The following is a 25,712-nucleotide window of genomic DNA, read 5'->3' as shown; positions in this document are numbered from 1 at the left end:
GGGGGGGGGGGGTTAACTGCTAGCTTATTAAAGCAGGGAGCTCTTGCATTGACTACTGCTGTGTCTGCTGTCTCACCTCTTATCTCTCCCCTTCTCCCCTCACCCCCAAACAATCCATCCTTTACATAGGCTGACGCTCTATCCACTGAGCAGAACCGGTTTTGGCCCAGCCACCTCTTGATTGCAAGGCACCCTTGCCTTCTGCATGGCTCACCGCTGTGGCCTCATCTCAGGGCTCCGCTTCCCTCTTTCGCTCCTCACAGGTCTTTTCTCACTCAGCAGCTCCAGGGATGACTTGAAGAGCTAAATCCTGCCATTTCTCCGCCTGGAATCTTCCACCCACTTCCCATTCCTCTCCTGTCTGTGGCCTGAAGGGACTCTCCTCCTCCTCCTCCTCCTCCTTCCTTCCAGGGTGCTTCTCCTCAGCCACCTGGCCCCGCCAGTGTCCTCGCAGCCCTCCATGTCCTTGGCCTTTGGAACAGCTGCTTGAGATGCCCCTCATAAGGCGGTTCCTGTCCTCACGCAGACTCTAATGTCGCACTTCGTTCGTTACTGTCTCCACACAGCTCGCTTGTTTCCTTTAAGATACTTATTATTTACACGTAGCTTGTTTGTTTAGTTTCTTTTAAAAACTATTTTTATTGACTTCAGAGAGCAAGAAACAGGGAGAAAGAGAGGGAGGTGAGAGAGAGAAACATCAATGATGAGAGAGAATCATGGATCGGCTGCCTCCTGCATGCCGCCCACTGGGGATCAGGCCCGCAGCCTGGGCCTGTGCCCTGACAGGGAATCAAACCGTGACCTCCTGGTTCATAGGTTGATGCTCAAACACTTAGCCACACTGCCTGGCTAGTGAATGCTTCTCGATGGCCTTTCTCTCTCACCTGAATGTAAACTCTGAAGGCGAGGCCTGGTTTGTCTGTAGGTGACTGTGTCTGCAGGCAGTAGCACGCTGCCTGGCATGGGAAGATGGCAGATGTGTGAGTGAGCGCTTTGGTGTCTCCTGTTGCTATTTTGGCTAGGAATCGGCATGCTTCTTTGCTTTTATACCGATTGCGCTACTTATTCTTCAAGTTGTGGCTCACGTGTCATCTGTGACGCCAGTTTTAACCTCTCAAGACCAAGTGTTTCTCCCCCGGTCTTGATACCGCACACTGACTGTAGAAGAAATGCCGTCTTAGAATGTTTGGAGTGCCAGGCTGGGTGCCTACACCCAGGGCTCCCCGGCTCGGTGTGTGTGCTCGGGACCGACCAGCCCATCATGGAGCTCGGGAATGCGCAGCCGGTGCGGCAGTTTTCCTAATCAGCTGCAGGGATCACCCACAACTGGTTTTCCCGGTCTGCCTTTCGGAGCGATAAAGGTGCTTTCCGGCTTCCGAGACGCCTGTGCATCGGTATGCACGTTCGCGTTGCCCTCAGCATTTGGGCCCAGGCAGGAAGTCAGAGCTGCTGTGCGCAGAAGCTGTTCCCGGTATTCCATCTCCCATCCTGTTGCGTTGGCCATGCCTCTGGCTGTGAACCGGTGTTGGAAAGTGTAATGGGTCACTCTGTGCTCCTTCCTGACCAGCTTCTCCTTCATCGAGATCCTCCCCTCAGCTCACCCACCTGCTTTTAGTTATCTCAGAAAGGCTAGCCCAGTGGTCGGCAAACTCATGAGTCCACAGAGCCAAATAGCAACAGAACAACGATTGAAATCTCTTTGGAGAGCCACATTTTTTAAACTTAAACTTCTTCTAACACCACTTCTTCAAAATAGACTCGCCCAGGCCGTGGTATTTTGTGGAAGAGCCACACTCAAGGGGCCAAAGAGCCGCATGTGGCTCTTGAGCCTTGGTTTGCCGACCACAGGGCTGGGGACTCAGCAGTTTAGCACAGTCTGCACCAAACACAGTGTGGATTTCACCTGTGCTGCTAACAAAGGTCCCGGAAGATTCGTGGCCAACGTCGGGGACCTAACTGCTGTTTGTGATAGTGAAACTCAGCCCACATTGTGAGCAGCTGGCTCACACGTGGGGCGTGGACCATGTCCCATTTGCAAGATGGGGACCACGTTAGCAGGATGTTGATCTGGATACTGAAAACCTTTTTCTTAATGGCCTTCTCCGTAATCGGACAAGGATTGTGGAGGGAAGGAGAAGAACCTGCGAGTTAAGATGGTGTTGATCAGAAACGGCTGTTTTCCAACTCTAGTAAAATGTTAGTATTGGCAAGCAGGTTTGTTTGTGTGTGTCCTGTTTTGTTTTGGGAAGAAACTTAGAGAAACGTTATAAGAATAGTACCACACACTTCTATCTACCTGCTGTCGTTAACCTTTGGCATGCTGGCTTTGTTATTTGTGTTTAGACAGTGGCCCCAACATCTGGAAACAGGTTCGTATTTATTTTACTTGTAGCTGGAAGCCCATGGTTGCATCTTCCGGAGTGTGCCGGAGCTGGGCGTTGGCTCAGGTAGTCACCTGATGTAGAGCATCCCAGATCCGTGGTCGGCAAACTGCCATTGATGATGTGTGCCCTGGACACCTTAGTGGGGTTTTGCCTGACATTTTCCCCCACGTAAAGCAATCCTGGTAATCGTGGCTCTGATTGAGTAATTTGTGGGGAGACACTTTGGGACTGTAAATATCCTGTCCTCCCCAAAATGCTCACTTAATAGTTCTAGCATTCGTGGAGGATTCTTGCCTGCATCAGCTATCACACAATGGTTTCAAAACGGTGTTTTCCTATGATCCGTCCCACGTGTATTGCTTGGCATTTGACTCCATTGTAAAGAACTTTGCCTTCTCGTTTGTTTATTTACTGTCACCATAAATCCGTAGACTCATTTTATCAGATAGGGCAGTGTTTCCCAAACTTTCGACATATGTGTCCCCTTCTATAATTTTCGTAACACTGAGGACCCCTCGTCCTCATGAGCACGTAGAATGAGGCGCCGCTAAGCAGTGCATATCCCCACCAAACTCCGGTGCAACGTACCCCCACCAGACTCTTCCCGTCCCCCTGGGGGTCCGCGTACCTCACCTTGGGAAACGCTGAGATAGGGTATATTCTACTGCCTCTCAGTGCAGGCCTCCTTGCGATGTGAGTTTGTCCCGCACTGACTCGCCTTCGGTCAGTGGGCCCTCCTTGATTCAGCTTCACTCCTTGATCATCTGGACACGCGCCTGTCGCTTCCCGGGCACCTCCTCCTCTGGGGGCCATAGTTATTCCAGCTCCCCTCTGCTTTTCCTCCCGCCGTCTCCCGGGAGGCCTGGTCTCTGACCGGGGCGTGTTTAGAAGTGAGATCTGGGCAGGAGGCAGGAGTGCTTGGGACACTGGGCCTGCGTGGTTCCGGAGGCCTCTCCCTGCCCAGGCTGAGACGCTGCCAGTCTCTGCCGATGCCCCAGGCTGTCGCTTCTCCCTGCATCCCGCGCTCTGAGGAGAAAGGCTTTGCCCCTGACATCGCCAACAGTTTAAGCCTCGACTTCCACCTGATTGTTCTGTAGCGTTTTGCACTGGTCAGGTTTTCCACATCTAAGCCTCTTGGGAGTAAGAATCCTGTTTTTATCTCTCTCTAGATATTCAGCGAGTACGTTCCACAGGCCTGGCATATAGCTGATGCCCATGTGTTGTTTATAACATCTAATTAAAATAATGACTCAGTATTATCTTTATTACTCTCATACCGTAATTAAATATTCTTCTGTTTGCGATCACACTTTAGGTGATTTTGTGGATCCTTTCAAGTGAATCGGTGATTCATTTGTTCTGTTTTTAGCAACCTGCTCTCCTGGAAGAAATGAAAAACGGTCCAGTTTTTCAACGTGAGCATTTCAAACGCTGAGATTTGAAAAGAGATTCACGTGTGCAGGTGGACACCGGAAGGCCCAGTCTTGGCGTTGTTTTCCAGTGTAAGGGGGCGAATTGTATGGTGTGCGAATTCTACCCGGGAAAGCCGTTGGGTATTTCTTTAGAAAAGAGCAGCAGCCGCGAGAAGAGAGGCTTCGGGCCTTGTGGGCAGGTCAGGGGAGGTGGATGGAGGTAGACGGGCGTGGTGGACAATGGCATTTCTTGGCGATATGTTGTCACACAGGACACACATGCTCGCCGCTCCGTCCCCTAGCAGAGAATGGAATAGGCTGCTGGGATTGTGCCTGATTCCTGGTGCCAGGATTAGCCTGGCCTCCGAGTTTATTCTGTCACGTCAAACTCAAACGCGTGCCCATCTCCAAGGGGGCGCGTCACTGTGTGCGCCCGGCTGTCTCCCCTGCGCCCTGCTCTGCTCTTTTTGTTCATCACACCCACTCACGTTTGTGTCATCTTTCCCTCCTGCCGCCTGTAAGCAGAACAATCCCTGGGTGCTTCAAACCCTTTCTTCCTTAAATGCCTGCGTCTGTGAGATTTTACCGACTTCAAGATACTCTTTCTTGTGACTTAGTATCTGGTCATATGCCTGGGCGTCCCTGTAAGAACTTAGCAGCCCCCTCCCCCAGATTAGTATCAGATAGTGAATGATTCCAAATAGATGCCGGAAGTTCTAACTGGGCGTTTGCTGTCGTGTTTGCCTTTCTGATGTTGGGAGCAAAGTGATGAGATTGTTAACAGGAATGTGAACTAACTGACTTCCAGGAACGTCCCTCTGCTCCACGTGTCTGCGTCCCGGGTTCTGTCTCTCCGAATGCATTGTCCTCCCCGTCAGTAATGACAGCAATCGTGATGGTGATTGCACAACAGCCTGGTAATTAGTCAGCACTTACTGCGCCCAGACCCTATGCCAGGCACTAGCTGGGCATGCTAGCTGCTTGTTTAATGCTCATAACTAAATCTGCGAAGCTTATGAGCTATCACTGTGTTATTGTAGATGCAGAAACCGAGACTTAACAGATAATGCTGATTGCTCTTAACTTGGTAAGGCCAGAAAAGTATGTCGCAGGTAGCTTTCCAGTGTTGAGGACTGGCTTGCATCATGTGTGAATTTTGGATCTTTGTATGTTCTCTGGTGGCGGCTCAAGAATTTGCACATTTATTCCTGAGTGGAAGCATACCGTATGCACTCAACTAGTGTTTTGCTTTTTTTCTCTCGCCAGCATGTTTTTGCGATTCATTCATGTTTATGTCTGTCGGGTTTTTGTTCCGTTTTCCGTTGCCTGGCGTTCACTATATGTTTATTCCACACCTCCTCCATCACCTTCCGTGGGCAGCTTGCTTGTTTCCAGTCGGAGCCATTCAGAATAAAGCTTCTTTGTATGTTTGGGCACAAGCCCTGTGTGGACGGATGCTTTCGTTATTCTTGGCAAAAACCACGGAGTGGGAGTTCTGGATCACATGCTAAGTGTATGTTTTACCGTACATGCTAAGTGTATGTTAAGTGGCTTAGGAGCTGTGAAACTGGTTTCCCAAGTCGTAGTGTAGTTTCACAGTCTCGCCAGCAATACGAGCTGTAGTTTCTCCACGTCCCCATCGACACTTGGTGTTGTCCGTCTCCTTAGGTTTGGCTGTTTCCGTGACTGGGCAGCCGTCCCCTCCTTGTCCATGGTGTGTGTGGGGAGAGGGGACACATTCCAAGACCTCCAGTGGATGCCTGAAGCCACAAGTAGTATCGAACCCTATATATACTATGTCTGGCTTGTCTCACTCATTTTCAAATGGACCCCAGCAGCAAGCTAACCTACCTTCAGAGTGTTTGCCCTCTGGTGGTCAGTGCATGTCATAATGAACGGTTGAGCATTCTTAGCATATCATTAACATATTATGCTTTGATTGGTTGAACGGATGACTGAACTTAGCATATTAGGCTTTTATTATATAGGATTGGAGTTTCATGTGTTTTCTGTGGTGAAATGTCTGTTCATATCTAGATATGAGTCCTTTTATTCTCACCAACGTAGAATATTTTCTTGCCTATCATGTCAGCAGTGCTCTGATTTCACTTTGCTTTCTCACTTATTGGCATTCACTGATTAGGCATAAATAACAAGAGAGGAGTTAGTGATCAAATTATTTATTTTGGGTCATTTGGGTCAGTAATTGTAATAGGAGTTTGCTTGGTAAAATTTGAAGAGAGGAGTTGGAATCTTGGTCATTTAACCTTTCTTGTTAATAAGGAAAATTGACAGCAACTTGTCCATTTATACGTATAAAATACATATTCAGCATTAACTCATCGTTGAAATTATAATGTCTCATTTGTTTGAGTGCCTTCTTTATTAAAAAAATTATTTTTTACCATGTGATTTTTGTGACATTATCTTGTGTAAGTTTTATTTGTCCAGTAGAAATTTAAAGTCCACTTCACCAGGTAGTGAGAAGGTAGCCATTTGTGATTTTTGTTCGCAGCAGGTACCCACCTGCCATTTGTCAGGGCATCTGTCACCTCTAGGTATTGATTGGCAGTACCTGTCAACGTGTATCAGAAGCTGCTCAATTGTTTCGGCCTCTGAGGCTGAGGTTTGCTCTGTGGTCTTTTGAGCCCTTTGCTACAGTGTGCATTCATTTCGTCACTTAATTCACTCATAGAGGCGTGACGTGGGCTGTGGTTGGGGAGGCAGAGCTGTCGGAGCACGCCTGGATTCTAACGCTGGCCTCGCCACTTCACCAGCTTCACTGCCTGACCTTGGCAAGTGGCTTCTTAGCATTTCAGTTTCCTCCCGGGGACAATAATGAGGTTATTGTTGGCTTTCCATCAGTTAACACGTGTAAAGCAATTAGACTACCGATTAGCAGACGATAAAGACTCAGATGTTCCTGCTACTGTGGCAGTGGTTCTTGTTACTATTATTACCCTGGTCTTCCCTGGATACCTTTTCTCACGGTTTAGTCCCTCCCTACACAGTACGTCCCCTCCTGCTTTTTCTCAGGAAGGACTTTTACTCACCTGCCATATATGTTAGGTATTCTTTGTTCTCTTGGGTAAAAAGCTGAGGAAAGTTACAGACATTGATTTGCTAGTTTGGGCAATGGCTTGTGGTCCATGTAGGTTAGTTAGAAGTAGGGGGAGCTAGGTGGTTGGTCGGGACCAGGTTTGGGGCGGGCAGCAGTTAGAAGTACAGGGATCTAGCCCTTGCCCAGACAAACCTGGGATTTAGAGGTTCAATATATGACATTTATTTACCGCTGGCTAAAGGATTAACATTTTAGTTTTGCTTTTATTTTCTAAAGATCGGAGTGTGTTTCATTGTAGATAATTATAAAAGAACTACAGCCGTGCAAGACACCCAGTCATGCAAGTCTACATTATTGGATTAGCATCAGAATTTAGCCTGGCTATTTGGGGTCAAGAGGGGCGTGGTTTTTACCATCTTCCCCTTTTCTGCCTAAATGTCTTATTGCAAAAATGTAGCAGGATGGATTATTCTTTTTTTTTTTTTTTTAATATATTTTTATTGATTTTGTACAGAGAGGAAGGGAGAGAGATAGAGAGCTGGAAACATCGATGAGAGAGAGTCATCGATCAGCTGCCTCCTGCACACCCCCCACCGGGGATATGCCCGCAACCAAGGTACATGCCCTTGACCGGAATCGAACCCGGGACCTCTCAGTCCCCAAGCCGACGCTCTATCCATTGAGCCAAACCGGTCCCGGCAATTCTTTATTCACTAATTCATTGGTTAGTATTCCCAGTGTTCCTTTGTTAACATGAATTATTGACATTGATCAGTTTTATATTCATTTTTGGCATTGTATCGTGGTCTTCATTTTTGTTCCCTTTAAAAGATAGTGAAAGTGACAAGCATACATATTGTATCTGAATACAAACATGTATTCTGGCAATAGAAATCACGCACGGACAGCTGTCTTTCTAAGTGAGTATGCAGTACAGTGAACATTTCCAGCTATTTTATCCAACCATAAATTCAGTAGGCTGTGTGTACCAGGTAGATATACAACATTATCATGTGATATGCTAGGAGGAAAATGGAGCTCAGGGAGCCCGCTTGGTAAATCTTGGAGTGCGTACAGTGTTACTGAACATTTCAGTAATACTTCCTGAAAAAATGGATCTGTGACATTACACATGCTCTGGGCTGCTTTAGGCATCTGTTTTAGGTCTGTGACCCATTTTGAGTTAACTTTTTTATATGGTATGAGGTAAGGGATGAGGTTTATTTTTTTGCAAATGTAATATTTGCCTAGCATATTTTTTAGTCAAATAAAACAGTTGACTTGTAAACATTTATTTTTCTATTTTCAGCAAGTATTTGTGGAGCTACCTGCCAGGCATGACGTTAAAATTTGTAATAATGAAATATATTTAATTCTGTGTCAGAGTTAAGAACAATTACTAACCCATCTCATATTTTTTTCTTTATCAAGGAGTGGCATTTTGTGAAAAAGTAACAAAGAAGAAGTATCTTCAAGGATCCTATCTAAGTGCACTTTCTGTTGATACGTCATTTCTCGTAAGACACTTTTCATTTTTCTCTGATACGAAGTAAATGAGTGCCATGGAAATGGTTTGTTTAAACATCTAACTTTGGGAGTTAAATATGATCCATTCAGACTATCTTGTGAGTTTGAATGGCAGTCATTTTGGAGTTTACCTTGGGGATTAACATAGATGAATTAAGGATTTATAGAGGCCAATTGAAGTGCATATTAGCATATAGTGATAGTTTATCTGACACTGTTCAGATAACCCCAGATTTTTTCATCATTGCCACCTCCATATTTGTTTGCTTTTTTTTAAAGAAGAAAAAGATCTACAGTGGGTAGTCTGTTTTTATTGTGACAAGAATTAGGAGGATGGGAGGGTGTGAGGAGAATTACATGAGCCGAGGAAGGAGTTTTCAAATAGCAGGAAAGATGGGAAGGGTCAATGAAAAAAGTTAAGCTAATTTCAAGGAGATCCTTGAAAATGGGGGCTTTTGTTGTGACTTTGAATTTATTGCCTTAAATCATAGGCCCATAATTGCAAAGCCCTGGAGTACTCTACTTCGCCAGTGTCTTATTCTCCGTGGCACGCTCTCCGTGGCTCTGAGGGTGAGGCGTGAGTTCATCACTACCTGCTTAGGAGCCACGCTGAGGACTTGGATGGGAAATACTCTTTCCTTTTCAATAGTTTCGTATGTTGACTCAAAGCTTCTGATGAGAGATTCCCCCCTATAACTCTGCCCTAATTTGGAGTAGAAATTGGAGGAGTTGGCACAGAGATTGGACAAAAACTTTTCTAACCTTTTTTCTTTTCTGTCATGTTTTAGACTGCTTTGGGCTTCTGTTTTAGGTCTGTGATCCACTTTGAGTTAATTTTTTTTATATGGTGTGAGGTAAGGGATGAGATTTATTTTATTTTTTTTTTGCAAATGTAACATATTTGAGAAGCTAATATAGTCTCCTATTGAATTAGGTTGGCATCTTGTTGAAAAGCAATGGACCATTTTATGTGGGTGTATTTCAGGACTCCCTATTCTGTTTTTATTATTCTATAAATCTGTCCTTAATGGCGACGCTGTACTGTCTTGATTATACTGTAGCTTTATGGTGAGTCTTAAAAGCAGCTGGTGTAAACCCTCCAATCTTGTTCTACTCCTGAGTTTTTCTAGTCTAGGTTCTTTCCATTTCTCTTGGCGTGTTTCAGAATCAGCTGTCAGTCTACAAAAATGCCTGCTCGCATTTTTATTATGAACACTTTTATCTGACAGGCCAATTTGGGGGAAGTTGACCTCTTACGGGTATTTTTCTCTTGAGGCTTCTAATTTAATTGTGTTGCAGTCCAAGAACATACTTTGTGTATTTGTATAGGTGGAGGATGTTGTCTGTGTTGGTGACTGTTTGGTGTGCACTAAACGTTCTGCACTTGTTGAGTGCAGCTTTCTGAAATTTTAATTCGGTCACACTGATGGATAGTGCGGTTAGAGACTTACCCCTTCTGATTTCCTATTATTCCACCACCTGCTGAGAGCAGTGTGGACTCTTCAGCATTGATTGTGGGCTCCTTTCCCTACTTGGCTCGTGGAATTTGAAGCTCTATAATTAGGTGCATACATATTCAGTGTTGTTGTTTTTTTTGTTTTGTTTTTTAATGTCTTCTTGATGAATTGGGTCCACTGTCTTGAAATGGCCCTCTTTATTTCTGGTAATATGTTGTGAAATAGTTTCTGAAATAGCTCACATAGTTTTGTTTGTTTGTTTGTTTGTTTGTTTTATTGCTTTCTCTTATGTCTGCTTGCTTAGTTTTTGACAGAAAATCTGATGCTATTCTGTACCCCGTATGTAAATTTTTTTGTTCATTTGGGCTGCTTGGAAGACTTTCAAATGCTTTTTTTTTAGTCATTTGGTTAGGAAAAGCCTTTGTAAAACACTGTGTAATAGGATGTGAGAATTCTGGTGTCTGTCTGCGATGTGTTAAGTTCCTCTTTGAAAGAAGGAATGAATCCTTATCCAAATCATCCTCACGACAGATGCCTATTTGGTTGTTAAAAGCATTCAGTTGTTGATTGTACAGGGTTACTTTATTAGAAAGTAGTTTTATTTTAGTAGCTTTTGATAAAATTTAACAGGTAGTTGATTATTAGAATCATCCAAATGGCGTGTTCTGATGAGTTGTGTTTATTTAATAAGGGCCAAGTTGAAAGTAAAGTTCACCTTTTGTTTAAAGTCCGTGCTCTTAAAATATTTATGTACTTAAGCCACAGTAAACAAAATTGATTGTAAAAGACTGAACATCTGTAATCAGTATTAAAATGACTTGGTCTTAATTTGAGCGCTAGATTCTGGTATCTCGAAAATTAAGACAACAGAACCCATATTGGGATCTTTCTTAAACTCTAATTCCTGATTTTTTTAAAATTACTTACTACAAAAATAATTCAATTATCTGAGAGTTCAGTTTACACTGATTTTTTTTTTTACTGTATTAATTTTGCCTGAATTATAGTATTTGTCTCCCATCACTTCAAAAATATTTTTATCACGGAAGTTTTGAAAGCACTAGGTTTTGACAGAGCTGTCATTCACAACATGACAAGTTATATAATTGCCAGCCGTTCCACTGTGGAGATAAAGTGAATAGAACATCCTTGTTGATGAATGATCCTCGGAGTCAGAGGAAAACAGACATGGGGTCCATAGGCCCACACCCACCCAGTAAGGTGCTGGGTTTATTCTGCTCGGGGCATTGATTGTGGCTTCCTCGGGAGCTGCCATTCCCGTTGGTAAGGAGCTCGTTAAATATCTGACAGAAGAGCGTAACACCAGTGCATGTCATTAGGGAAGCAGGCAGTGTCTTGGTGGGTTGACCAATAGCACTTCTGCTGGTGTCGCTGGCAGTTTGCAGGAAATTTGTAAAGGCAAATAGGAACTCTCCAGATTGTTAGCCATCAGAAGCTTTTAAGGATGTTTAATAGTGTGTAAGAGGAGCAGCTTTGCAGCAAGACTCCTTGTGTTCATACTGTGATGACCCTGGGCACATTCCTCACTGTCTCTGCGTCAGGAATCCTAGTTACCCAGTGAGATAATTACAGCCGACTCAGAAGATTGCAGTGAGGAGAGAATGAATGAGAATGTGTCCGGCATGTAGAAGCATGGCCGGCGCACAGAACAGTCTCAGCGGCTACAGTCAGAAGCGTCGAGGAGAAACTCAGAGGTGACAGTTGCACCTTTTAGCCAGGGCTAGAGGCACAGAAAGACTTAGAGAGATTCTAGGGGTCAAATGAATAAGGCTTCAGCTTCTTTTGTTCTCACCTGAGGATATTTTCCCATTGATTTCTAAGGAGAGTGGAAGAGAGAGAGAGAGAGAGAGAGAGAGAGAGAAACATCGATGTGAGAGAGACACATGGATGGGTTGCCTCCTGCACACGCTCCGACCAGGGCCTGAGCCTGGGAGGAAGGGCTTCGCCTTACTTACTGGTTTTAACTAATCATCCTGTCAACGTGCAGCAGCAAATCAGGTTTGAAGTTTGTGCAGCATTTTCATAATTATGCAAATCTGTAGAACTTAAATTTTCGAATTGGTGTTTTGTTTTGTTTTTTAGATCTTAAAATTTCGGCGGCAGCCCGTGGACCAGCAGCTGCAATAACAGGAGCCAAGTATGATGCGTTAGGCTATTGAAGAAGAGCAATTTTTTAATTAAATATTTGGAATATAAGGGAGGAAAGGTGACCGAAAATGGGGCGGAAGAAAATACAAATCACGCGCATAATGGATGAAAGGAACCGACAGGTAAATGAACATCTTAACTTATCTGTTTAACAGATGTAAATATTTTTTTCTTTTCTTTAGAATAAATTTCATTGATTTTTTTTTTTTTTACAGAGAGGAAGGGAAAGGGATAGAGAGCTGGAAACTTCAATGAGAGAGAAACATTGACCAGCTGCCTCCTGCACACTGCCTACTGGGGATATGCCCTCAACAATAATAATGCAGCAATAAACTGTTTTCCCTGCGCACCACAATTTTTGTTTGTCTGGGAAGGTCTTTATTTCTTTTGAAGTACAATTCCTCAAGATACAGCTTTTAGGCTGGCGGGTCCTCCCCGCCCTCCGCCACTTAAAACCTATCAGTGTGCTCGTCCTCGTTGGGTGGCGTCAGAGGAGAACTTGGATTTGGTTCTTACATTTACACGCCCGTGATAAGGTGTTTTTCCCCCTCTGGCTTCTTTCAAGATGCTTCTACCTTTGATTTTATACAGTTTACAAACAACATGCCTTGCTGTCATCTTGGGGTTTGGAGGGGTTTTTGTTTGTTGTTTGGATTTGTCTTGTTTGGTGTTCTTTGAGCTTCCCGGATCTGTGGTTTGGTGTCTGAACATTAATTTGGGGAAATTCTCAAATGTTACGATTCAAATATTTCTTCTGTGATTTCTCTTTCTTCTCTGCTGCTGTTTGCAGTTTCTGTTGGCATGTCCTCAAGCTCAGAGGTTTCTTTCTCATTAGTTCCATCCTGCTGATGGACCCACCAAAGATGATTCCTTTATGTTAGTTTTTTTTTTTTTTTTTTTTTTTTTTTTTTTTTTTTTTTTACTGGCAGCATTTAAAGAGAATAAAAATAAAATAAAATAGTTTCTATCTCTCTGCTCACCTGTTGCTGCATGCTGTCTACTTTTTCCACGAGAGCCTTAGTATGGTCCTCATAGCTGTTTTGAATTGCTGGCCCGATAATTCCAACATTTATTTTTATTTTTACTGATTTTAGAGAGACTGGAAGGGAGGAAGAGAGACAGAGAGAGAGAGAGAGAGAGAGAGAGAGAGAGAGAGGGAAACATCATCAACCGGCTGCCTCCTGCACGCCCCCGCTGGGGACGGAGCCCGCACCCCAGGCCTGTGCCCTGACCGGGAGTGGAACCGTGCGTGACCTCTCGGTTCCTGGGTGGAGCCGCCCGGGCAGGGCGACGAACGCTTTTCCTAAGAGGCCTCTCCCCGCTCGTTAGGTCACCTTCACGAAGAGGAAGTTCGGGCTGATGAAGAAGGCCTACGAGCTCAGCGTGCTCTGCGACTGCGAGATCGCGCTCATCATCTTCAACAGCTCCAACAAGCTGTTCCAGTACGCCAGCACCGACATGGACAAGGTGCTGCTCAAGTACACCGAGTACAACGAGCCGCACGAGAGCCGCACCAACTCCGACATCGTCGAGGTGAGGGCCGCTCCGCTTAGTCTCCATCCCACAGGCGGCGCCGTCAGACACCTCCCCTCTCCGAGCCGTGTCCTTTGTAAAATATAATTTAATGATGTCAGAGCGGAAGGGAGAGGGAGAGAGAAACACCAGTGATGAGAGAATCATGGGTCAGCTGCCTCCCGCACGCCCCACAGAGTGTGTGCCCCGACTTGGGGTGGCGTATTTGTCAGTCTCTCCAGCGGGCAGGGTTTCACCTGAATGTCCCTCGGCAGAGTGCTGAACAGTAAGGCGGGGTCAGCCGCAGATGTGTGTCCGTTGTGTCCCACACACCAGCCCTTTGGGGACCCGCTGTGACGAGGGGGGTGGTGGTGTCCTGTGTTGTTAGCAGCCTGCATGTCTGCAGTGTGAGCACACGTGTGTTGTGCCTGTGGAGTTAGACCTGGTCTGTTGTCTGGGAGCATCATGCTAAATACATATTATAGCTGTTGGTGTTGGAATATTGCGGGATAAACATAGTGAGACAGACACGACACTCATTTATCCACCTTTCAGTTTTTTAAAAGAATATTTTTATTGATGTCAGAGGGGAAGGGAGGGAGAGAGCGAGAGAAACATCAAGGGTGAGAGGGAATCATTGATCGGCTGCCTCCCCCACACCCCATACTTGAGGAAGGGAAAGTGTTCTTACATAGACACAGAAATTACTGCCATAAGGGAGAACTAACTGTAAAGGGGGAATTGGATGAACTTGACTTTATTAAAACTAAGAACCAGCCGGGACTGCTTTGGCTCAGTGGATAGAGCTTCGGCCTGCGGACGAAAGGTCCCGGGTTCGATTCCAGTCAAGGGCATGTACCTTGGTTGCGGGCACATACATCCCCAGTAGGGGGTGTGCAAGAGGCAGCTGATCGATGATTCTCTCTCATCGATGATTCTAACTCTCTATCCCTCTCTCTTCCTCTCTGTGAAAAATCAATAAAATACATATTTAAAAAAAAAACAAATAACCCAAAAAAACTAAGAACCATTTTCATCCCAAGACAAGTATTAAAAAAAACACGCCCAAGAGTGGGGAGAGGTTTTCACAGTGCATAAAATTAGCAGAGGACTTGTGCTGATGACACATAAAAAGACTCTCAAGCAATAAGGAGGAGAAACAGCTCGGGAGAAAACTTGGCAGAGAGCTTGACAGGCACTTCACAGGAGAAAACGCAAATGGCCAGGAGATAGGGCCTGCGCTGTGTTCTCAGTCCCGGAGGAACGCACAGCCAGGCCTCGGCGCAGGTGGGAGAGTTCGCTGGAACCAGCTTGGCACCGTCCGGTAGGACTGAGGGTAACGTTTAGTGAACTAACAGCTTCAGTCACGTGCTTTAGAGACGTGTGAGCAGCTGTGTAGACTAGCTGCCAGAATGAACATATAGTCCGGCCGGCGTGGCTTGTCGACCCGTGAACCATGAGGTCACGGTTCAATCCCTGGTCAAGGCACATGACCAGGTTTCGGGCTTGATCCCCAGTAGGGGGGTCATAGATGCTTCTCTTTCTCCTCTCCCTTCCTCTCTCTGGAATCACTGATGGGCTGCCTCCTGCACGCCCCCTATTGGGGATGGAGCCTGCAACCCAGACATGTGCCCTGACCAGGAAATTGAACCGTGACCCATGGTTCACAGGTCGATGCTCAACCACCAAGCCATGCCATCCAGGCTTGATATGCTTTTCTTTATGTATGCTTCACAGTTAAAAAAATTAAATGTTTATGTATTTTCAACTTGTCTAGGAACTATAAGAAGAGTCAACATTGGGAACAATTACTAAAAATGGGGAAAAGGAGAGCTTTTCTTATTTGACAAATCCTAGTGGTCCAAGTTCCTTGCAGCTTAAGACCTTATTCTGTTACGTTACACGTGCTCACTTGTACGTGTGCTCCATCTGACCCATCCCACCGGCCCCGGGGATCATGCGCTGCAGAAGTGAGGGGTGGGTGGCGAGAGCATGGAGCAGCTGGGGGGTGAGAGCGCAGGCAGGAGCATCGGAGTGCTTCCCGGCCCCTCGTTCTACCTGAGGGCTGAGCTCCCTTGGTGTGGAGTGTGATCAGACAGTTATTGCGGAACTGAGCACGCCCTGAGGAACGTTCTGGTCTCCCAGGCAGTAGGCGAAGCCGCAGTGGGTCAGGCCCGGCTCGGAGCTCCCCGGTGGCGGCTCCTGTGCAGCCGTGAGCCGAGGCTGGCCTGTCTCTCCCGCGCCCGCTGAGATCACAGCATTCCACTCGCTCTGGCGCGCTGGCCGCGATAAGGAGACAGAAAAGCCTTTTTAGGCAGCTGGGCCTCGGCCGCTCTCCTGCTCCGGCGATAAGAGGGCGCTGGCTCCCGGCGGAGGCACATCAGTGTTATCTGCGGGGCTGATAGGGCTCTCACCTTCCCTGCAGGGCAGGCCCCGGAGGGCCCGCTCCCCAGAACTCGGGGCGCCCGCCGCTGGCCAGGGAGCACGGTGCCTGTTTCTCTGGCAGCCCAGGTGCTCGCAGGGACGCGGGCTGAGTGACGCCGTCAGTGGCCGTGCCGGACGGGGCTGTCTGGCCTGAAGCTGATGGGCGATGAGGGAACCTGGACGTCGGGGCCGGATCGGTCCGCGGCCCCTCGGTGGTGACATGTGCGGGGCACCTGCTGTGTGTCCGCGGCAGCCGTGGCTGTGGAGGCCAGGCCGCAGCGTCTGAGTGCTAACACCTCCTGCGATAGCGGCTGCAGGCGGGGCGGGGGTCCCCCCTGTGTTCTGAACAGCAGGACCTTTTATGGCCACGCGCACAGCCCCCGGGGCGAGTGAGCCCGCAGGCCGGAGCGGGGCCCGCTGCAGAGCGCTGGGTGCCATGGTCAGCGACGCTGTGGAAAGGGCAGGGGAGAGAATGTTTACACATTTTAAAAATATGTCAGGGCACGCGTACATTGATTGTATATCGGAAGAAACCGGCATTATCATATATTCTATATTTGAGTTTTTATACTTCTGAGTTAAGTAGGAAAATGATGGTGTTTGAGAGCAGGTGGAGAATGACATTTGGGGATGCTCTTTGGATTAGGACACACTCTCAGGCTCAGTGTCAGGAGGCGAAGCTGCTGAAAGGTTATCCTGACTCCCAGGGCAGCACGTGCTCCATTTCTGTTGGGGTTCTCTCACATTAGCCCCCTCCTGGGAGGGCGGGGCTCCCCTCGGGCAGGCTGTCACAGAGAGAGAGGGAGCGGTGGATCCTCTTCTCCTGGAGGTGTGGGAAGGGCGAGTCCAAACAGGGTCCTTGCAGTTGGTGTAGAGGGGACATCCCGGTGCTGACGCCTCACTGAGGACCCACGTCCCTGTGACCACGCGAGACCACGCCGGCGGCTCTAGTGGGTTTTGCAGGAAACCGTGGCACGGCAGTACCCTGTGTGTGTGAACTCTCCGATTGTATTTCAGACGTTAAGAAAGAAAGGCCTTAATGGTTGTGAGAGCCCTGATGCTGACGATTACTTTGAGCACAGTCCACTCTCGGAGGACAGATTCAGCAAACTAACTGAAGAGGGTGATTTTATTTTCAAGCGAGGCCCTGTAAGTACGCCCGCCTCACCTCTACTTGTGATGTGTTGATCCTGTTTGTTAACTTCACCGTTTAGGCTCTCAACAAGAAGGAGCACCGAGGGTGCGACAGCCCAGACCCCGATACTGCCTATGTGCTAACGCCACATACAGAGGAGAAGTATAAAAAAATTAATGAGGAGTTTGATAATATGATGCGGAATCATAAGATCGCAGTGAGTACTGACGTCTGGTTTGTGCTTCTAACTTGTGCATGGAGACTGACCATACACGCCTTGCTTGTTTTCAGTGACGGCAGTGATGAGGAGGAGGAGGGGAAAAGGCATAGTTTATTCTGTTTTATAGAACTTTAGGTCGAAATTGCTGAGATCTTATCAGACATGCTCAGTGCCTTAAACATAGACATGAGAGGAACATTCTAATACAGGCTCACTTCCTACGGTGGTCGGCAAACTCATTAGCCAACAGAGCCAAATACCAATGGCACAAGGATTGAGATTTCTTTTAAGAGCCAAATTTTTTTTAAACTTCTCTTAACGCCACTTCTTCAACATAGACTCGCCCAGGCCGTGGTATTTTGTGGAAGAGCCACACTCAAAGGGCCAAAGAGCCGCATGTGGCTCATGAGCCGCAGTTTGCTGACCACTGGGATAGAGCACCCACCCCATCCTGGATTCGTTTCCTTCTCTGTAAAGAGAGTGAGTTGCCTCACGTGATGTTTAAGGTCTCGTCAGCTCTAAACTTCAGCGATTTTAACTGTAGGGTGCGTATGACTGCCCCCTCCTTCCTATGACTTAAAAAATATCTCATGCACTTTAAATAGATCTTGAGACTATGGAGTATAAAGTGGTTAGTTTTATTATAAAATGTGGTGTTTTAAAATTATTATTAAAATACATTTTTATTGATTTCGGAGCGGAAGGGAGCGGGAGAGAGAGAGAAACATCAGTGATGAGAATCATGGATCGGCTGCCTCTTACACGCCCCCTACTGGGGATCGAGCCCAAAACCCAGGCATGTACCCAGACTGGGAATTGAACCGTGACGTCCTGGTTCACAGGTTGATGCTCAACCACCGAGCCACACTCGTGGGGCTCAAAATTATGTTTGCTCACGTTGTATGGCCGCTGTAACAGCATACAACATGTTGTATGCTAATTCCAATAGTTGCTAATTCCAACTCTGAATGAGCAGTTTCCTGATTGGCTCTTTGTAAATGTCTCCAAGCCACTTGGCAGCAGTGCCTCCGGTGCTGAGCTGAGCCGAGCCCGTGGGTGCTGAGGAGGAGCCTGGTTCTGTTTGTTTAAGAAGCTGCACTCTAACCCGGTGCAGAGTGAGGCGCCGCTCAGAACGGTCCGCGCTCACGTCTCCAGCCGTCAGGAGACGGTCTTTCTCTGAGCTCGCGCTCCTCAGAGCCGCCTCAGAGCGCTCGCATCGGCGCCCCATTGGCAAGAGCAGCTCACAGCCCCCGTTCGGACCCCCGTTCCCAACGCTGCGGGAGCCGTGTGGGCCGATGGGACACGTTGGTTCGGATGCTGGTACTTAACGTCATGTCAGAGTTAATGCTATTAACACTATGCCCTGAAGGACGCATCCTGGGCTGTTCTTCAAACCAGTTTTATGCTGCACAGGCCACTCATGAAAGATAGACTTAGGCGGGTATTTTTGTGCTAATACCATCACTGTCCGCAGTTAATATTAAGCTGCAAAAAAAAAAAAAAAGTGTAAATATAAGTATTTACGTTTGAAAAAATTTTAAATCTTATGTCCATTGTTTTGTGTCTGTTAATGACATAACTTTCTACCTGGAATGAACTATTGAATAGAATATATACCAACTCTGAATTAGCAGTTTCGTTGCTTTGCAAATCACTTCAAAAAGTCTGAGGAGTAAGGGCTTCTCTCATTTTAAATTATGAAAATTTGTTTATCGTGGTTAACACGCCTGTGCAGGAATGAAAGAGGAAATAGAATATATTTTAAAGGGGTGTGGACTGTTTGGAGGGAAGGAAGATAACATTGATAATAGTTATAATTTGATCATCGTACAATTTAGACAGCTTGTCGGTTGTTAATTTTATTGTTTAGGTTATTTTTCTCTTTCGTTATACTTGGATTGCTTTGTGCTACATATGTAACTTAATTGTTGTTTTTAGTTTTGTCCATTAAGGATGTCAGTCAACTAAATCATTCCAGGGTTATTTATAACGTCTGAAATTCTGTGTATTAAGTTTATAATATTTGTACACACTTTGCCCTTTTTATTATAACAGGAATCTCCCAGTAGAAATGTAATGTTACTAAACTGGTTTCATTAAAGTGATGACTTATGCTTACTCGGTAACTGATACATTTTGTATGTCTAAATTTGACCACAGTACTTTAATATTAGGTTGACTTTTTCATCTCTATGAATGTCTGAAATCATAACATACGCATTATTTCAGAATATATGTATTAATACGTAAGAAATTGCAACGGTTCATATCAGACATACTGCTGTTTAAATATAATTGTAAAGGAAATAGCTTACATCTGCGGGGTGAAAATTTAGTAAGAATCTATCCCCATCTTCTACTTTTAACAACTAGTCAGCTATTAAAGTTCATACGTTTAACGTAGATGTGAACACGTTTAGCATAGATGTGAAGTGTAACATAGATGTGAACACGTTTAACATAGATGTGAACAGTGTTAGATGTGAACAGTGGAACGCAGATGGGATGAAGCTAACAGCTCCTCCTCCTGTTCTTTCGTTCCAGCCCGCGCTGCCGCCTCAGAACTTCTCCATGTCCGTCACGGTCCCCGTGAGCAGCCCCAACGCCCTGTCCTACACCAGCCCCGGGAGCACCCTGGTGTCCCCGGCCCTGGCGGCCGGCTCGGCGCTGGCGGACTCGGGCATGCTCTCGCCGCCGCAGGCCGCCCTGCACCGGACCGTGTCCCCCGGCGCCCCGCAGCGCCCGCCCAGCACCGGCAGCGCAGGTAGGCGGGACAGCTGCCCGGCAGCTCTTCGTCAGAGAGGGCGAAAACCCCAAACTAGTGCTGCTCCTCTTAGTCTTCCTGTTTAATAAACAATCATTGGCTTTCTTTTAAAGCATTTTCTAAAATATATTGTTATTGATCTCAGGAAGGGGGAGAGAGAGAGAGAGAGAGAGAGAGAGAGAGAGAGACAGAGAGAGAGAAACATACATCAGTGATGAGAGAAAGAGAAAAAGAGGGAGAGAAACATCAGTGATGAGAGAGAACCATGGATGGGCTGCCTCCTGCATGCCCCCTGCCGAACGTGTGGGTTGACCAGCGGGATTCAGCGCCTGGACGGCCTCCCTCGGGGATGCGCGCCCTCCTCCGTGCCCTGGTCTGTATTGCCCCCTGAGCACTGTCCCCCCGCAGCGAGCACTGTCTGGCCTGACCCAGTTGCCCGGTCATGTATTAATTACTGCGCTAGTTACATTGTTTGTGCTTTCACTGTGGCGGTGGTTATTTTGTATCCTTACTTACGGGACGGCTGGTAACCTAACCCACGTGGGTTACCTGTCAGGGCCAAGTTCGGCGGGGCTGGGGTCCTGGGCGTGGAGGGCGGACACTCTGTGCACTTCTTCCTCCGCGGAGGCGGTGCCAGCTCCTCCTCCCTGTCCGCTCCCCCCCAGGTGGGATGCTGAGCTCGGCGGACCTCACGGTGCCCAATGGAGCTGGGAGCAGCCCCGTCGGTGAGTGCGTCCTGCGGGTGCATTGGAGGGAATGCCCCCCCCCCCCACGGGCCTCTGCTGAGGAGGAGGGAAGGGGGCCGAGGGAGCGGCTTTTCCCAAGTGGACTGTCTTCACTCGATTGTGTGTGCTTGCCTCCTTTGCTATGTTTGACCACATAGACGCAGTGTTTTCTTTTGGGGGGCGGGGGGTCTCTCCTATCCCATTTGCCCACATGTCAGGTGTTACACCAGTGCCATGCTGTTTGGATTCCTATAGCTTTGTATCGTAGTTTGATGCCAGGTAGCGAGACACCTCTGCCTTTGTTTTCTTTCTCTGGATTGCTATGGCTACTCGTGGTCTTTTGTGGTTCCATGTACATTTCTGGAATATTTTGTAAAAATATTCCAAATGTTCTAGTTTGTGAGATACAGTAGTCCATGGAGCTTAAGCGTCATATCTGTTTCACGCTTGGGCCAACCTCTTCTGCTTATTTAAAAACATTAAAGGTACACGGGGAGCTGCTAATGCGTTGCCTTGCAGAACTCGCCTGAAATCAGAACTGGGGACGCTTGCTTCAGACTCGCACCCAGTCCGTGAATGGCTGTGTTTGGTAATGAGGGATGTTTCTCTCTTCCAGGCAACAGCTTTGTAAACTCAAGAGCTTCTCCAAATGTAATTGGAGCCACGGGTGCGAATAGCTTAGGCAAAGTGATGCCTACAAAGTCTCCCCCCCCTCCAGGTGGCGGCAGCCTGGGCATGAACAGCCGGAAGCCGGACCTGCGGGTCGTCATCCCTCCGTCCAGCAAGGGCATGATGCCCCCCCTGGTACGTCACCTCCTCGTCTCCTTCCTCAGAGCGCGTGTCCAACGCACTCCGGGCTGTGTTTCCTTTTAAACGTATGTTTTTATTGATGTCGGAGGAAGGGAGAGGGGTAGAGAGAGGGAAACATCCATGATGAGAATCACTGATAGGTTGCCTCCTGCACACCCCCTTCTGGGGATGGAGCCTGCCACCAGGGACTGGATGCTCGGTCACAGCCGTATCGTCCTGGGCTGTCTGTTTTCTTTTGAAATGTTCGTACTTTCCTAGAATCTAACTTGTTCCTAATGATTATGTCCATGGGAAGTGAGCATACACAGAAATCAGAGTCTGGAGAGCCAGAGTGGTTATTTAAAATGAAAGCTGAACAGGGAGGGTCTTTCTCCTCTGGGCCTGCTTTCCGTGAGGAAGCTGTTATCTGTTAGAAAACTGCACTCCACGGGGAACTGTGTGGAACAGGGAAGAATGCATAAAAACGCGAATGAGTTATTTTGCAAGTAAGTTTATTATTTCTCAAAAACCTTCCCCTGTGAGCCTGTAAGAATACAGTCTCTGGCCTGGCTGCTGGCCGTGTCTGCGTCGTCCCAGCCTCGCTGTCTCCGCAGCCTGTGGCTGGGAGCAGAGCGGGCCTGCCCCTGGCCTGTAGGGGACGCCCTCACACAGCTTCCCAGCGGCTCCGGGGGGCCTCTGGGCGGGCAGCGCGGGCTCCCTCAGCCTGAGTTCCTTAAGGAGATGCTGCCAGCGCCCGGCAGGCACTGTGCAGTGGGCGCTCACGCCGGGCTCCCACATGTCCTGTGCGTTAGCCGTTCTCCCGGCCCCGGCCTGGGCTGGGGGAGGAAGCAGGGGAGGTTAGTACGGAAGAGCCAGGCCCAGATGGGGAGTCCTAAACGGTCGGCAAACGCGGCGACGAGCCACATGCGGCCCTCTGGCCCTGGAGTGTGGCCCTTCCACAAATACCCCATGTGGGTGCATGTACAGTGCGATTGAAGCTTCGGGCCTGGGCGAGTCTGTTTGAAGAAGTGGTTCTAACGCCCAGCCGCACTCAAGGGGCCAAAGAGCCGCATGTGGCTCGTGAGTCACAGGTTGCTGACCACTGTCCTAAGCAAAGGACTTTTCATCCGGAGACGCCACTGAACCCCGCGGCCGGTGCAGCCAGAGGGTGGGTGGAGCTGGGGAGAGGCCTTGGAGCCCCTCCCCGAGCAGGGCGGCCACAGCACGGACAGTAAGTCACCTGTGCGGCCCCGTGTGCAGATCTCGGGGGAGTCCTGCACCCCGTGTCCCATGTTTCCCTGAAGCCCCTCCTGAGTCCGCTAATGCCTCTCTTCTCCCTCTCTGTGCCGCGCAGTCGGAGGAAGAGGAGTTGGAGCTGGTGAGTGGGGTATCTGTCACAGTGACGTGAAAAGATGTGGAAAGTACTAACTCGATGTTTAACAACCAGTGTTCCCTTTGCTACACAGATTTCTTCTTGTTACCAAACACGATAGAAACACTAAATAACTAAGCCAGCCTGCTGTGATGGGCGTCTAGTTTACTGTCATTGATCCATTCTGTTCGCTGGAGGGAACATTGGAATCAACAGTAGCTGTCGGTGACCAGAGACAGTTGTCCCAGCTTTTAAGGAAAGATGCAAAACGCCCTGCCTAGCTCCCAAGTTACTGGCATATACTTAGACGATGACCTCACCTTCATGGTGTAGCACATGGCTGTGTTGTTTCTCTCAAGATGGTGACGTCACTGCTGGTGAGGTCACCTTCTGCAGAGCTGGCTCGCTCCGTGCGCCAGAGGGATCCCCATCAGTGGCCACAGACAGGCTTACTGCTTTCTAGCAGAACGCTTTTCATTCCCAAAACAAAGTAGCTGTTAATACCTTTTCCAAAACATCATTTCTATTGGCTTTTCTTCTAGAAATTAAGCTGGATTAAAAATAACTTTCAGTTAAGGTTTTTTCTTTGCAAACTAAAACTCAAACCTCACAGAAGTGATCAAATTCAAAGTCAGCTGCTAATTAGGACTTTAAGGGGAATGAAGTATTGAAAATGTTTCATTTTTAGCACAGACGGGGGTCTGCATGAATGCATGTGGAGTGCCATCTCTTAAAAGGTTTTATTTACACACGTGTGTGTGTGTATGGGGGAGGGTTGTGTGTGCATGCTGGCGTGTTTTGCACTATTAGTTTATTTTAAAACAGGGCTCATTCTTTATTGAACTTGGTGACTGCTCGTAGATTTGGATGTGGTTCGTATTGGTTAACTTCCATCCACTCGTTAGCTGTCACTGTGACGGATTATGTTACGTGCAGATTTGGATTATCTATCGGGAAAATACTTAACGATACAGTAATGATTACAAATGGAAGTTTACAATTCGAGAGAAAATAATTTATATTAGACTAGATGTCACTGTTTACCCTGAAGTTGTCATGAATGTGTCTTTGTGGATTAGCCAGGAATACGTCGCCCTCTAGTGGTTCTGGAAGTCACAGCGCCAAACACCATATGTTGAAATGTAGTATGTAGTTTGAACTTGGGATAGAATCATGATGGCTTTGACCTAAAAGTGAGGAAGGAGGTGTCCTGAAGCCAGGCCCAACATCCCAATTCTATTTTTTTTAATTATGTATATCATTGATTTTGTACAGAGAAGGGAGAGAGATAGTTAGAAACATTGATGAGAGAGAGTCATCAATCAGTTGCCTCTTGCACACACCTTACTGGGGATGTGCCCTCAACCAAGGCACATGCCCTTGACTGGAATCAAACCTGGGACCTTTCAGTCCCCAAACCAACGCTCTATCCATTGAGCCAAACTGGTTTCGGCCCAACACCCCAATTCTAGACCAGCTGTACCTCCTGCCAGCCTGGGGCCTGGCCCGGACCCCAGTCCTGTGGGACCTCGGACCACAGGTTCTGCTGGGGGGGGGGGGGGGGATGGTTCCCGGTGCTTGTGAGCTGGCGGGTCCGGGACCAAACCCGGGCAATGGACCCACATTCTCTGCCTGAAGGTCATACAGGAAATACAAACCAGGAAGAGAGCTGAGATTGGGTCCTCAGCGAGAGACCCATGTTCGGGTCACAGACCTACAATATACCGCACTCCGGCTGCAGGCCCAGGCCTGGCGGGGAGGGCTGGTCCTGGGCCAGGAACTTGGTTCCCCGGCCGGCCTGGTACTTAAGCCGTTGGTGTTTGATGGCGTTGCTCACGGTGCCAGGCCAGCAGCCGGCAGCCCTGGGTGAGAGGCGAGGGGCCTGAACCATGGCTGCAAAGCCTGTCCTCTTGACGACCCCCCCCCCCTCCCGCAGAGCGCGCAGCGGATCGGCAGCTCGCAGGCCTCCCAGCCCCTCGCCACCCCCGTGGTGTCCGTGACGACGCCCAGCCTGCCCCCCCAGGGGCTCGTGTACTCGGCCATGCCCACCGCCTACAACACGGGTAAGCGGCGCACGCCTTCGCTCTGTCACCGCCTGTGCGTCTGTGACTGTCACACACGTTTATGGACGTACACGCCTGCCAGCTTCTGAGACTCGCTTCTTAGAACAGAAGCCACTTGAAACGGTGCGGCTGGGAAACGTCACTACGGTTTCCAGTGTGGGCGGGAAAGGGGGCTCATCCCGGCTTTGGGATGCTGAGCCAGGCAGCACAGCCCTGTGCTGGGAACTGGGGGGCCACCACTTAGAGCTGGGACTGCAGGGCCGGCGGGGTGAGTGGAGCTGGGCTGACCTGGGGCCGGGGGTGGACCAGACACCGAGTGTTCCCCGCAGGCCTGCCTGGAGGAGGGCGGGCGTGGGGAACGGGAACGGAGGGTCCCTGGGGGAATGAGCGTTATAGTCGTTCCGTCCCGCTCTGGCTGAAGGAGGGCGTGGCCCGGGCCGGAGGGCGCTGGGGCTCTCCGCAGGGAGGTGTCCTAGCTGTTGTGGTCACTGTGTGTGTGTGTGTGGGTGTGTGTGTGTGGCGGGGGGGTTGAACAAGGCCACATGGGCCAGACTTGGGAGAGAAGGGTCAAGGGTGACCCCCGGGTTGGGCTGGAGCAGCGAGATGAAAGCCGCTGGGTAAGGAGCAGAGGCGCAGGCGTGGAGGAGATGAGGCGCGGACATCGCAGAGGACAGTCCAGCAGGGGTGGGCGGCGTGGC

General features: G+C 48.3%; 1 protein-coding gene across 10 annotated transcripts in view; it reads left to right on the top strand.

Moving 5' to 3' along the window:
- MEF2A (myocyte enhancer factor 2A) overlaps positions 1 to 25,712 on the top strand; it is a 33,611-nt gene that overhangs the window by 5,202 nt on the left and 2,697 nt on the right. The window contains exons 2-10 of one of the 10 annotated variants that reach the window (XM_036411791.2): positions 8,289 to 8,374; positions 11,945 to 12,132; positions 13,340 to 13,543; positions 17,161 to 17,298; positions 19,846 to 20,065; positions 20,731 to 20,790; positions 21,407 to 21,594; positions 22,934 to 22,957; positions 24,888 to 25,014. In XM_036411791.2, coding sequence (XP_036267684.1) covers positions 12,079 to 12,132; positions 13,340 to 13,543; positions 17,161 to 17,298; positions 19,846 to 20,065; positions 20,731 to 20,790; positions 21,407 to 21,594; positions 22,934 to 22,957; positions 24,888 to 25,014 — 1,015 coding nt within the window. In that variant the 5' untranslated portion in view covers positions 8,289 to 8,374; positions 11,945 to 12,078. Of the gene's footprint in view, positions 1 to 8,288; positions 8,407 to 11,944; positions 12,133 to 13,339; positions 13,544 to 16,963; positions 17,096 to 17,160; positions 17,299 to 19,845; positions 20,066 to 20,730; positions 20,791 to 21,406; positions 21,595 to 22,933; positions 22,958 to 24,887; positions 25,015 to 25,712 lie in introns of all 10 variants that reach the window. The other 9 variants (XM_045571994.1, XM_036411792.2, XM_036411795.2 and 6 more) reach the window with 9 other exon arrangements.

The sequence above is a fragment of the Pipistrellus kuhlii genome, unplaced genomic scaffold (assembly GCF_014108245.1).
Source record: "Pipistrellus kuhlii isolate mPipKuh1 unplaced genomic scaffold, mPipKuh1.p scaffold_m20_p_42, whole genome shotgun sequence".
NCBI lineage: Eukaryota > Metazoa > Chordata > Mammalia > Chiroptera > Vespertilionidae > Pipistrellus > Pipistrellus kuhlii.
This window is presented reverse-complemented; position numbering and strand designations above follow the sequence as displayed.